The sequence below is a fragment of the Ruditapes philippinarum genome, unplaced genomic scaffold (genome assembly GCF_026571515.1).
Source record: "Ruditapes philippinarum isolate M1 unplaced genomic scaffold, ASM2657151v2 ctg163_1_1_1_1, whole genome shotgun sequence".
Lineage (NCBI taxonomy): Eukaryota > Metazoa > Mollusca > Bivalvia > Venerida > Veneridae > Ruditapes > Ruditapes philippinarum.
Genome location: NW_026861533.1, coordinates 182399 through 196153, shown reverse-complemented (window position 1 = coordinate 196153; position 13755 = coordinate 182399). Strand labels below are relative to the sequence as shown.

The window sequence follows — 13755 nt, the reverse complement described above, 5'->3', positions numbered from 1 at the left end:
GACCTATTTTGCCAATAGACATTAACACCATCTACAAACCAGCTCTTGTGACACTTTGCATTAAGACCTAAGCTATTTAACATGCTACATTGTAGACCTTACATTAGGGCTTTCGCCTGTTATGCACCAGGTCATTGGTTCATCCTGTGGTATGGTTGTGCCATGACCATTATTAGATTGGTACTAGAATCCTAGTTGCTTGAAAGGAGTGGTTTGCTTTAGTGTTCGAAGATATATTGTCAACTTCGTGCAGTAATAGGTTTACTCCTTGTATAATTTAATAGGAGTTAACCTGTTACTGCACTAAGGTAATGATATGACATATAACAAAATGATGTTTGTTTTTCTCTATTTCTGCTTTATAACAGGTGATGAGGAGTTGGAAACATTTGAGAACAATTTCCCAAAATCAAGCAGCGACATCTGCTCCTATTATGGTGTCAACCATTACAATTTCAGATACAATTGCTTGTCAAATGTAAAGTCGACATTCCTGAAAAATGATGAACAATGCATGTACGCACAATTTTGTTTTATTTTCTAATTATTACCACAAAGTTACAGCTCTTATGAAATTTTATGATTGAAAGCTGTCAGCTGTCCTTCATGGTTTTTTTTCTGAAATAAAATCTCTCCTGCTAGGAATAGGTTTTGAAGAAAACTTTTTCACCATGTGTATAATGTCAAGAACCAAGATCTTTTGTTATGCAATCTTTTGCAACAAATTTTTGTAGACCTCTACCAATGTGATATTAAACCCATAATTAACCTATTGGTACCAAGAGTGATCAGCCTTTGCCACCAGTATAGAGCAAGGCTAGCCTATTCATCTGTATAATCTGACCAAGCTCTATACTGTTTTATGACTTATTATGCCCCCACTTCAAAGAAGAGGGGGTATATTGCTTTGCATTTGTCTGTCGGTCATGACCAGTAGATAACCCTTATTAATTTTTTGTTCACTGGGTCAAAAGTCATGCATAATAACCTGATCACATGACTAGTTGGCTGCCGATAGGGGGCATACATGTTTTACAAACATATCTTGTTTTAAATTTTCATCTTAATTATCCCCTAATTGTTAAATGACAGGTCCAAAAATGGAAGCTGGTCCTTTTAATGATAGTTTAGATCATGCTAACTGTGAAGGACTTTGATGACAACTTTAGAAAAATGGTTTGTAACAAATCTGAAACCAGAAGCAATGAAACAACAATATCATTATAAAAATTGCAGACTTTTGATTAAATCTGTTCATGAGAGATAATGTAGAAGTGCAACTCTCTTTCCCCAGAGCAATGGCTTAAGCAGTGTTCAGTCTGCAACACTAGCATGCTGGAATCAATGATCCCGAAGATCGTGAAAAATATAACAGCACGGAAGTGAAGAATGGGGCAAAGGTTTACAGCTGCCTCACAGCACCTCACAGCTGTTGTGCAGTATAAAAAAGTGGAAAAGGGTCTATGCATCTGAAGCAATGAAACAAAAATGCAGACTTGGTGTGATTGAGTCTGTACATGAGAGATCATGTAAATGTGCTAAATCAACATGAAGACTTCAAATTAAGGCATTGCTTGTGTCAATAAAAAAGAAAGTTCTGCCAAATTTGATTCATTTCAATTGTCACCCACTATTAAAAATGTCTGTGTTTACATTATCATTATTTATGATTTTGATGGTGTTTTTTATTTACAGATACAAAGAATATTCAACAGGGTGTTTGTATGAATCAATGAAGGACTTTGGCTGTACATTTGATAATGCGAAGACAGCCATTGCAAACCCACAAGTATTGATGGGAATGTTTAGTGACAATTTGGATTGTGGTAAGTACTAGTTCTTTAACAATTTGAGCCGCGTCACGACAAAACCAACACAGTGCGTTTGCGACCAGCATGGATCCAGACCAGCCTGCGCGTCCCCATGGTCTGATCAGGATCCATGCTGTTTGCTATCAGTTTCTCTACTTGTAATAGAGTTGGTAAGCAAACAGCATAGATCCTGATCAGACTGCGTGGATGCACATGCTGGTCTGGATCCATGCTGGTTGCAAACGCATTATGTTGGTTTTGTCGTGACGCAACTCAATTATATGTTATACAAGAATAGCTCTATCATTGAACTTTTCAACTCACAGTATGTTTGCCCACTTGTGCTGAATATATATATCTATAGATCTATTTAAGTGATGAGATCGCCTCCGTGGTCGAGGGGTTAGAGTCGTTGACTTCTAATCTAGTTACCTCTCTGGCGTGGGATTGATCCCCGGGAGATGCTTTGGTAGTTTAGCGCGGAGGAAGGTAGTCTAGTACTGGTGTAACTCTCCAGGAACGATGGTTAGGAAACTACCCACCTATATGTCTGAAATACTGTTGGAAAAAGGCGTAAAATGGAACAAACAAACAATTTAAGTGATGCATGGCATTTTCATTACCATTTCAGATGCAGTTTTAGAGGGGCTAAATGATTGTGACAAACATATATTGTACATTGGTAGAGGTCCTACAGATCATTGTTTAATGCCCATCACAGGCTTCACAAATTACAGGGTTTATGGACTTGATGTTAATGTTGATGATCAAAAGACTGTAAATGAAGACAAACTTTTAAAATGCAGGTTAGAATATTGAATCCCATGTTTCAATGAACATTGTCTCATGATATCATATTTATACATTAAAAAAGGTTAACAGACTACAGAATCATCAAATTAACACTTTCCATGTTAAGAAATGGCTCCATATCCTTTTGACGGCCATCCGCTATACCCGTAGGACGGCCAAAGCGTTAGAAAACGTATCGAATTTTTACATTTCTGAAAGTCAGTCTTATTTTACGACAGACGTCCATAGCTTAGTAAAACTTATCAAAAATATACGTTTCTAGAAACCGTAGCGTAAATCAGGGTAAAACTTGAATTTTGTGTCATGCAAACCCGTAAAAACCTCGTTTTCGTACATTCTGGTTTTTTAATGTGTTTAAAGCCATACCGTATAACACTGTTAATATTACGTTCAACTGCAATAAACAGACTCACAATCCTTGTTTTTTAAAACAAGTTCTGAACGTTTTAAAACGGTAAATTTTACGTTATTTACCTTTATAGCCCATTAGAATACCGTGTTGAGTAAAACGTCCACAACGTTTTAAAACGTAATTATTGAATATCAATGAAAATCAATTTTTCTCAGGAAGGGTGATTGATATTATGCTTTTCAACGTGAATTTTGTAAGTTCAACTCATTTTTGTTTCAAATAAGAGAACTGCTTACAGAAACTTTGTTTGATGTATCAATAAATGCATTTTAAAATACTATACCATTTAGAAGATTTTCTTCAATTAATTTGGATATCGATTTGATTACCTCATTAATCAAAAAGTGTACTGTATATCTAAACATTTACTATATCTGCCAATATGGGCACTATACAATTAACATATTTGGTGTTTTTATTTGAACAACATTTAACAGAATGAAATAAATGAAAGGTAAACTTCAAGAATTTAGTCATTTAAAACTAAATTTTGGTGGCCTTCCTACGACAAAACAGTAGTGGCTTTCAGGAAGCCAAAATTTTATACCGGTTTATTACGTTATAGCCTTCTTATGACTATAGCGCCCGGCTTTTGAGAAGTTGATTTTTCAGTACGTTTTATTACGCTATGGCCGTTGAAAGGATATAAAGAAACTAGCTCTTGGCTTCAGTAGTGTAGGAGAGACAGGTGAAATGTGGGAAACCTAAGTGACTGTTGGTTTAGAGATATAGTTTAGTCAAACGACAGTATACACTTATCATAAGCAGTGTAGAATGTGGGCAAGCACTTGTTTGTTTTCTTAAAGTAATTTAAGCAAAGTAGGGACCGTTTTTCATTATGAGGTGATACGTATTTTTTACTTTGATAAATGTTTATTTCACTATATTGGAAAAGTATATTATTCGATGTGTGTTTATTTGACCATATTGCCAAAGTATGATAATATAAGTTTATTTGACCATATTGGAAGAAAGAATTATATTTAATGTGTGTTAATTTGACCATATTGGAAGAGAATATTATTTGATGTGTGTCTTTTTTGGAAATATTGGAAAAGTATGATAATCAATATGCGTTTATTTGACCATATTGGAAGGAAAATTATAATAGGACTATATGAGAAGAAGAATTATATTAGAGATGTGTTTATTTGACCATAATGGAAAAGAATAATATTTGATGTGTGTTTATTTGATCATTAAGTTATGTACACTTGTTATGTAATGTTTTGTTTTTTAGCTTACTGGAGGACGCAGCTGCTTGTTTTGAAAAGAAGACACCTTACACTGGTAGTGGAGTTTGTAACGCAGCTTCATTTAAGAAAATAATTAACTATGAAGTTAGATTGTACCAAGAAGTAGTTAAGCGTACATTAAGTCCAGATGGTGAAGAAAACTTTGTACCAGTTGATTTTGACGAGTGTACTATACGTAAGTTCATTTAACTTACATTCAATGCACAGAATTTTCAAAATATTTTTTTTTCCAGTTTTTCCTATAATGGCTTTGGAATAACCAGTTGTTAACAATATCAGGAATTTATGAAGATCTGAAATTTAGAAGTTCCACTGTAATAGCTTACAATTTTTGTTGCTGAATTTTTAAAGTTTAAAGCTTTTCATATAATACATAGAAAAAATACCTATTAAGGTTTTATTAAAAATTTTGTGACCATTCATATAGTTGAGTGGTTAATATCCTTGTCTCGAAAAATCTTGCCCCTCATCTCTTTGAATATCAGGAATTTGGGACTCTTCCTTATGACAAGTTACGTGGCTAGTTTATGCCAGGCTTGAGTGTTGAGTGTCCAGCTAGCTTGCTTACTGAAATGATGCACTAAATGGGCACTTGAGGTAGTCTTCTACCAGTTGAATTGAAAATCACAATATTACTTTTGCAGTGGTGATGTGTATTAAAACCAAACAAATTGATTAATTTACATAAAATTATTATGTTTTGCATTCATTTTGCAGCTGGTGACTTGGACATAAACTTTGGAGAATGCCCTGAAGATAATGTTATTGCAGATCTATTAGTGGCTGTCTGTGCTCCAAGATTTATGATCGTACAGTTGCTATATCCACAAACATCAACGTGCATGTAAGTACTGGATGTGATATCTATGTACAATGATATTGCTTTCCAAAATTTCCTGTTAAAGCATTCACTTGTACATTTTTCTTTATGTCCTACCCTCTTTGTGTCACTTGCTATTACTTGTGCCTTGTATCTTTTGTACCAATGGTAGAAAATAAGACAGCAATATAAATCAGAATGTGAGGATGAGTATAGGGCAGAATTTGGCTTCCTCAGACAAAGGTCAAGGTCATTCAAAATTCTATGCAAGAAAAATTCAAAGTGAATAAACTGTAATTAATGATGAAATTTTTATTTATATCAATCCCCTTGTGGCTGACAGATTGCCTTTAGCAGTTGAGACATCTGAATTGCAGCCACTGCTTAACCCTGTGTGATCATAAGAGGCGACCTAAATGGGTTCAAATAACTGGAGTCTATGCACCTCTTATCTCCAGCAGGTGAGGTGGTTTTGACTGCTGGTGTTGCTTTAAGTTTGTAACACATGAAGTTAGACAAAATCATCTTTCCTGTTTCAGTGCAATATGACCTTAATTGTGTTGGTGCCCCATAAAACCGAACAGATATTTACATCAAGGAGAGAATGCTCAATGATTACAGTGAATTACCTTAATGCTATATTGCAAAGCAACAGTATGACCATTTACTTAGAATTAAGATAACGAGATTATATTTAAAAAAAAAGTATTTTTAACATTTAAGTTAAAAAGGAAATCAAGTTGTATTTTAATGATCTTACATAAGATTCTGTGGAAACCTTTTTTCAAATTTTTAGCTCGACTATTCGATAAGAATAAGTAGAGCTATTGCAGTCACCCGAGCGTCGGCGTCGGCGTAACCACTTATGTTAAAGTTTTTGTAATAGTTCAAATATTTTCAAAGTCCATAGACATATGGCTTTGAAACTTTGCACACTTGTTCACCATCATGACCCCAACCTGTAGACAGGAGGAGGTAACTCTATCAGGCATTTTGACAGAATTATGCCCCTTTTTCGACTTAGAATTTACGTTAAAGTTTTTGTAATAGTTCAAATATTTTCAAAGTCCATTGACATATGGCTTTGAAACTTTGCACACTTGTTCAACATCATGACCCCAACCTGTAAACAGGAGGAGGTAACTCTATCAAGCATTTTGACAGAATTATGCCCCTTTTTTTACTTAGAATTTACGTTAAAGTTTTTGTAATAGTTCAAATATTTTCAAAGTCCATTGACATATGGCTTTGAAACTTTACACACTTGTTCACCATCATGACACCAACCTGGAAACAGGAGGAGGTAACTCTATCAAGCATTTTGACAGAATTATGCCCCTTTTTCGACTTAGAATTTACGTTAAAGTTTTTGTAATAGTTCAAATATTTTCAAAGTCCATTTACATATGGCTTTGAAACTTTGCACACTTGTTCACCATCATGACCCCAACCTGTAAACAGGAGGAGGTAACTCTATCAAGCATTTTGACAGAATTATGCCCCTTTTTCGACTTAGAATTTACATTAAAGTTTTTGTAATAGTTCAAATATTTTCAAAGTCCATTGACATATGGTTTTGAAACTTTGCACACTTGTTCACCATCATGACCCCAACCTGTAAACAGGAGGAGGTAACTCTATCAAGCATTTTTTTTACTATCAAGCACTAAGAATAGTCGAGCGTTGCTGTCCTACCGACAGCTCTTGTTTAAAATGAAAACTGATAATCCATCATTCTGGCCATCAAGTTTTGGTTGTCTGTGTCAGCCTAACTACAAGAAAATTATGTTTACTCTTAATAATAATATTCTTCCTCTGATGTGTTTGACTTTAGAAATAAGAAAAAGACGAACATAGCACCTGCTAGGTGGTGGCTTTTGTTGATTGGTTAGAGAGTAATGGTCCAACTTTGGGTGTTGTTGTAAACTTTATATTATTTCATTTGTTTTTTTCCCCAGATATTCATTTGCTGTAACAGAATGTTATGAAAACTCTCATATTGCAAGACTTGAAAAATGTAGCAATGAGAGGAAGAAGAATGCATTAATGACCAATGATGATTATATGTCTTCGCTCAGTAACGGATTCAGCTTTGAGAAATGCTTTGGTTAGTATTCTTTTATATATTCATATGATATAAATACTCGTATTGAGAGGTTATTTCCTCACCCATTTGTATGTTTGAAGGCTACTTTTGTTTCAAAATTATTTCCAAGTTTCTCCATATGATCTAAACAATATGGATGTGACTTAAAACAAACAGAAAAAAAAAGAAATGTTGCTTTTTTCTTAAAGAAAATAATTTGTTATTTAGTTTTAATCAAGAAATCTTTTCTTGGTGAATGTCTGCTGATGAACATGTAATAGGTTTAGTTCTTCTTAATTCAATAGGAGTTAACCAGTTATTGCATGTAAGGTGATAAAATAGTTTACTCTGTACCAAATAAAAAAAAAGACAACAATCATTATATCAATGGCAGTGTTTACCCTGACATATCTGTATTTAATAATTTTTAGAGTTAGACAAAGGAAATGAAGAAGGCATAACTTAAATTTCATCTTTAGACTTAGTACATTGTTAACCATGAAGATGTAGTATATATATATATAATTACATTGCGTATATTGTATATATCATTTATACTTAATTTACGTGTCATCGTTGTTACCCACCGGAAGTGACTCTGCTAACTACATTCATGCGAATGAAGTGTACATGTTACAAGTACTGTTAGCCTGGGTTACCAAGGTTTTACAGAGGATAACACTAAGTGTTAAGATAAGACATTCAATGATACTTTAATGGTTGTGTGTGTGTTTCCAGGTTATACAAGCTGTCTTGAGAAATTTAGCCAGAACACTGACTGCCTTTATAAGTACATTTCCCTACATCTTATTGCTGACCAGATGACTGCCAGTCAGAAGTGCACGTAAGTCATTATAGAACGTAGTCAACCCTTCTTGCTGTTGCTCAGCACATATCTCCCGGTTTCTAAGCAACATCAAACAGTATTTAATAAAGATTTCAGCAGAAATAAAAGTTATATTTCTAATAAATGGTGGTTGAACATTAACTTTATTTTATACATGGCATGCAGCAGCAAAATTTATTAGGATTATAATGTATATTGCCAATAGACGTCCAATTTGATTTTACCTATGTAATCTAAGGGCATGAACATTTATTGTTTAGCTTCATGGTGCACTATACCATTCACAACAAAATAATCAAAATATGTTTTCAATTATTTTCAATAATAATTATATCACTATCAATTAATGCAACACTTCAAAGTTATAAATGTAATTAGGATTAATTTGTAAAAACTTGTATTTATATAAGAACTCAAGAGTATCTCTATTCAACATTTATTTTGGAAATGGCATGTATTTGACTTTGTGTGAAGTATATACATTTATTTATAATTTGTTCACTGCTTCAGAATGTTGACTTACTATAGAGAACAGACAATAAAATGCTATGGAGAGAGAATTCCTACTTGTGGTAAACACGCAAATGAATATTTATCAGCATTTGTGGATACTAGAGATGAAATAATGAAAACCTTCCCTGATCGTGAACAATGTAAACGTATGTATTCAACCACTTTTTAGCTTAAACTAAGTGTCTTTTAATTTGCTATTGTTGCAAAAATGTTTTTTAACAAGACACTGCTTGAAGTGTATCTAGAAATGATATTTCAAGTCTATGAAATAAAGAAGGATTTACAACAGTTTAGTGATCAACCTTCGATTTGAGCTATACTGCTTATTAATTCTTGAGCAATACATCTGGATAATCTGTGAAAATTTAGACATATACATAAAATATCAATAATCATTTAGACATTCACTTAAATATCAGTAACGAAGGTTGTCAGGAAAATTTGTATAATTTCTTGATCAAATGCTCACAGAACAAATTACATAATTGTTAACTTCAACATTTTTAATATATTAGATCTGTAATATTTAGAAAGATATTACACAGTGGTGAGAGGCAAGTGGCTTTAAGTCATCAAACTCAACCATGCGGCCAAATTGGGAGCCCTCGGTTGTTTTTTAACAGAAAAGTACATGATGATATGTAAAGATTATAAGGTATAATACTCTCACTCGTTATTTTGCAAGAAATCAGGTATTGCAATAATTTTATCTGTTTCTATAAATGTATAACATATTCTATTAATTTCTGTAGAAACATACATGGTTGGATTAGGACTGCCTAATGAACCTTATAATGAAGATTATGCTGATAAAAATAGTGATGCCTTCAAGAATTTGATAACCAGGGTTGAGGCTATGGTAAGCTGAATTTATGCTTAGTACATGATGTTTTGGTAAAATGTTTTTTTAGCTTGATTGTTAGTTTATTCTACGTACATATGAGCTGCGTCAAGACAAAACCAACATACTGCGTTTGTGACCAGCATGGATCTGGACCAGCCTGCACATCCGCCCAGTCTGATCAGGATCCATGCTGTTCGCTATCAGTTTCTTAATGTTAGAGTTGGTAAGCGAACAGCATGGATCCTGATCAGACTGCGCGGATGTGCAGGCTGTTCTGGATCTACTCTGGTCGAAACCCATTATGTTGGTTTTGTCGTGACGCGCTTCAAACATATCTTTTAAACCATAATGGTAAACATCTATCAAAGAGCTCTAGTTTGGAGGTTGAGAAGCTAAAATGGCTTTTTTGGAAATCCTGTTCAATGTATGTGTGCAAAATCTACCCAACCACTGAAAGTTTTCACACGACTCTCAAGGTCTAATTGTATGGGTCAGACCCATAACTCTAGTATAGAAACTTCAAGTAGAACAAACAATAAAGAAATGCAAAAGTAATCTCTATCTTCTTTTAAGGTTAAAACAATATCTCAATTTACATGCCAGGAAACTTTTCTATAATGCCTATATTTTACCTCATATAGAATATTGCTGTTCAATTTGGGGAAATTGCTCAAAAGAACTTCTTGAGAGAATACTAAAATTTCAAAAACGAGCAGCTCGCATTATCCTAGATAAAGCTGCAGATGCACCATCTGAACCTCTTTTCAAAGAATTAAGATGGATGAAATTTAATGACAGGGTTGAGTACAAAAAGGCAATCCTGATATACAAATCATTACATGAAGAAAAATCACCATGCTACATGAAAGAAAAATTTCATTTTATCTCAACTTTACATAACAGAAATCTTAGATCAACAAACAATCTTAATCTACATGCCCTAAACCTAATCTTGAGTTTTACCGTTAATCACTTTCTTATTCTGGAACAAAAATCTGGAATAATATACCACTCTATGTACGTCAGTCTGAAAGTACTGAAAAATTCAAAAAAGCTTACATAAAATGGAAGTACTCTGGTTAAACCAGTACCATAGTATTATGTTTGTATAATTATGTTTACTGCAGTTTTCATTGTTAATGGTTAATATTATGTTTAGTTTGTCATTGCATTTATAACTAGTTAATACCATGTTTTATAATATTACATTGTCTTTTGTATAATTATTTGATGTAAATATGTTGTAAATATGTTGAGGTACATATGGAAGATCGTTTTGGCGAATATGTAGCCTCTTTAAATAAAGCCTTTATTAGTCCCCTACTGGTTTAACCGGAGGGGACTTTAGGTTTACCCTCCGTCCGTCTGTCCGTCTGTCTGTCTGTTCGTCTGTCTGTCAGTCTGTCAGTCAGTCAGTCCGTCCGTCCACAAAACTGGATCCCGCGATAACGCAAAAAGTACTGAAAATATTTTTATGAAACTTGATATATGGATATAAAGCAGTACCAGGACATTATGCACGTCTTTTTTTCTTCCTATGTTGAAAATTCTGGTTGCTATGGCAACAAATAGTCTGAAAATATGACAAATTTAACACATAAACTGAATCAAGTGATAACTCAAAAAGTACTGAAAATATTTTTATAAAACTTGAAATATGGGTAGATGGCAGTCTGGAGATTATGCACATCTTTTTCTTTTCTTCCTATGGTGAAAATTCTGGTTGCCTTGACAACAAATAGCCTGAATTTCAAGATTTCTGATTTAAATTTTTCAGCTTTTTCACTATAAGTTCTTTATTTCTTAAGGTGTTTACTTCAAACTTTAAATATAAAGTTCTGGTCATCAACCACATCATATGTGACAAGGTTTATAACTCTAGCACAAAAAATATCAGTATTACCGCCCTTGAACTTAGATTTTTTAGGGGAAAAAATGTTGTCTTTTTTAAATAACTTCTTTATTTCCTAATGTATCTACTTCAAACTTCATATATATGTTTCTTATTATCACTCGACATTTTTGAGAAGGTTAAATACTCTAGCAAGACTATTTCCAGATTTATGTCCCTCTTGAACTTAGATTTTTTTCGAGAAACTGGTATTTTCACTTCAACTTCTTCATTCCTTATAGGATTTACTTTAAAATCCCACATCGTAATAATATGACAAAGTTGTATAAACATAATTTCCTTACTAAGCATGGAAACTTAACACATTACTGTGATATAGACAAACTTATTTTATTATGTTTTGTGGTTGATATTTTCAAATACAGACTTCATCCTCAAATTCATTATAAATGGCAATACACAGGAGTGTATGACAATTAAAGAACTTTTTGAGGGACCGGTAGGGGACTACTGTATTGCCCGCAATACTATCAAATGCTTGTTATTATTATTATTATTTTTATTATTAGTATCCTCGTTTCTTTGTGTTACAAAAGACACTGAGAAGCCATTAGCTAAATACCTTTAATCTAAAAAAAAATTCAAAGAATGAAAGATTAAATATAATTGGAACTATGATAAAACATTTAGGCAACTCAATAAACCTTCTCACTCGTAGTTAACGCCTTTGGGTGGAGGGGTTAGAATCGATGACTTCTAATCCAGTTACCTCTCTGGCGTGGGTTTGATCCCCGGGAATTGCTTTGGTAGTTTAGCACGGAGGATGGTAGTCTAGTACTGGTGTAACTCTCCAGGAACGATGGTTAGGAAACTATCCGCCTATATGACTGAAATACTGTTGGGAAAAGGCGTAAAATGAAACAAACAAACAAACAAAACTCACTCCTTGTTTATGACAAATATTTATTATTTGTACTTTAACTAAATGTTAACAAATAGGGTCTGCAAATGTGGGAGTAGTTTCCTGATGTGGTCTTTGATTTCTGCTTATGGTTCATGAAATGAGTTAATAAAAAGACAAAATGTTATATTATATCTACAGCTAAATGCATTGTTTAAAGAAAATGGCTATGACTACCAAGTAGCTGGTGCTTCTCAAATTGATCCAAATAGAAAGAAAAGGTAAGTTCTACATATCAAATATATTACATTTGCTATTCTTATGGGTTATATTGCTGCTTGTAAAGTTGTATTTTCCACAAGCATGTATATTTTATTATAAATATTTTGTTTTTAGAGTATTGTTTGTTGTGCATAATACTATATCAAGTGTGGCATTGTATAAATTTTACATTGTCAAAAAAAATATAATTTCATATTATTAAATACGAATAAGTGCAAAGTTTTATGTCCAAGATGAGGGTAAAGATCACAGGCAAAAGTAGTTGGGGAAGAGGGAAAATTGAGCATTTATTCAAAATATCATGAAATAATCTTAATAAAACTAATTACACAAAGTGATAATATTATTATATAATAATATGGTTTAATATACAATTTCCTGAGTAAATTTTAATTGGGTGCAAAGAAACACAAAACTAAAACTACCACTGTTAATGTTACAAAGTTTTATATCTTACAAGTTTGAAAGAAGTATTTCTGCTTTTGTCCTTACGAGAAAAAAACTTATGCAGGAAACTGTTGGTAAACAGTGATAATCCTATCTAAAACAACAGCACAATATATTGTTCAGTAACATTTTATTCTATTAACATACGCTATTTTTGAATGGAAGATTCAATAACAGGGATATTCTATGTTACAACTTTTTATGAAATTTACCATGGGATTACTGAAACAACGTGAATTCACAGTTTTAGAATTCTTTTAAATTTTTTTTCAGATTTAGCATAATACCTTTTAAGAGCAAAGGAAACCAAAATTTTTTTCTAGGAATAACAAGAACTGTTACATTTCTAGTGCTCCATAGCAAACCTTTATTAATTATGAATATTCTAACTTTATTTTATCTACACTAGACAAGCTGATCCTGATGGAAATACTGAAGAAATACTGACTTTGCTTCATCTCTTGGTAACTTCAAGTGGAAACCCAGCACAGAATATCGAAGAAATACTTGATAACAGTCCTAACCTTCGCGAAGCATTCCAATTTATGTCATCTCAGTTACAAGGTCAGTTTTAAATTTTATATAATTTTAAATCCACTCTATTATATTTAAGCTGTCTTTCCCTATGTAATTACTAGTTTTAGTGTAAGATGAAACCATTTATTTGAGGACAGACAGTAATTCGTAATTTTTGAAATCTTGAAATCTGCATGCATCTCATTCATGTGTATTTTTTGCTTTTTGCTTACTTTTCTAAGTCATCTACATTTCTGTAATTAGAAAACAAATTTGAGTAATCAACTTCTGTATATTTTAAAGGTTTGATAACTTATATAAACCAAAAAGGTTGTTTTGATAACTTAAGGGCCAT

General features: G+C 32.9%; 1 protein-coding gene across 1 annotated transcript in view; it reads left to right on the top strand.

Annotated features, from left to right (window-relative positions):
* The window catches only part of LOC132715970 (uncharacterized), a 124126-nt gene that overhangs the window by 58912 nt on the left and 51459 nt on the right, over positions 1-13755 (top strand). The window contains exons 40-50 of the mRNA XM_060699086.1: positions 369-516; positions 1696-1826; positions 2443-2617; positions 4277-4467; positions 5010-5136; positions 7071-7219; positions 7937-8042; positions 8556-8704; positions 9311-9417; positions 12357-12436; positions 13294-13448. Coding sequence (XP_060555069.1) covers positions 369-516; positions 1696-1826; positions 2443-2617; positions 4277-4467; positions 5010-5136; positions 7071-7219; positions 7937-8042; positions 8556-8704; positions 9311-9417; positions 12357-12436; positions 13294-13448 — 1518 coding nt within the window. The remainder of the gene's footprint in view (positions 1-368; positions 517-1695; positions 1827-2442; positions 2618-4276; positions 4468-5009; positions 5137-7070; positions 7220-7936; positions 8043-8555; positions 8705-9310; positions 9418-12356; positions 12437-13293; positions 13449-13755) is intronic.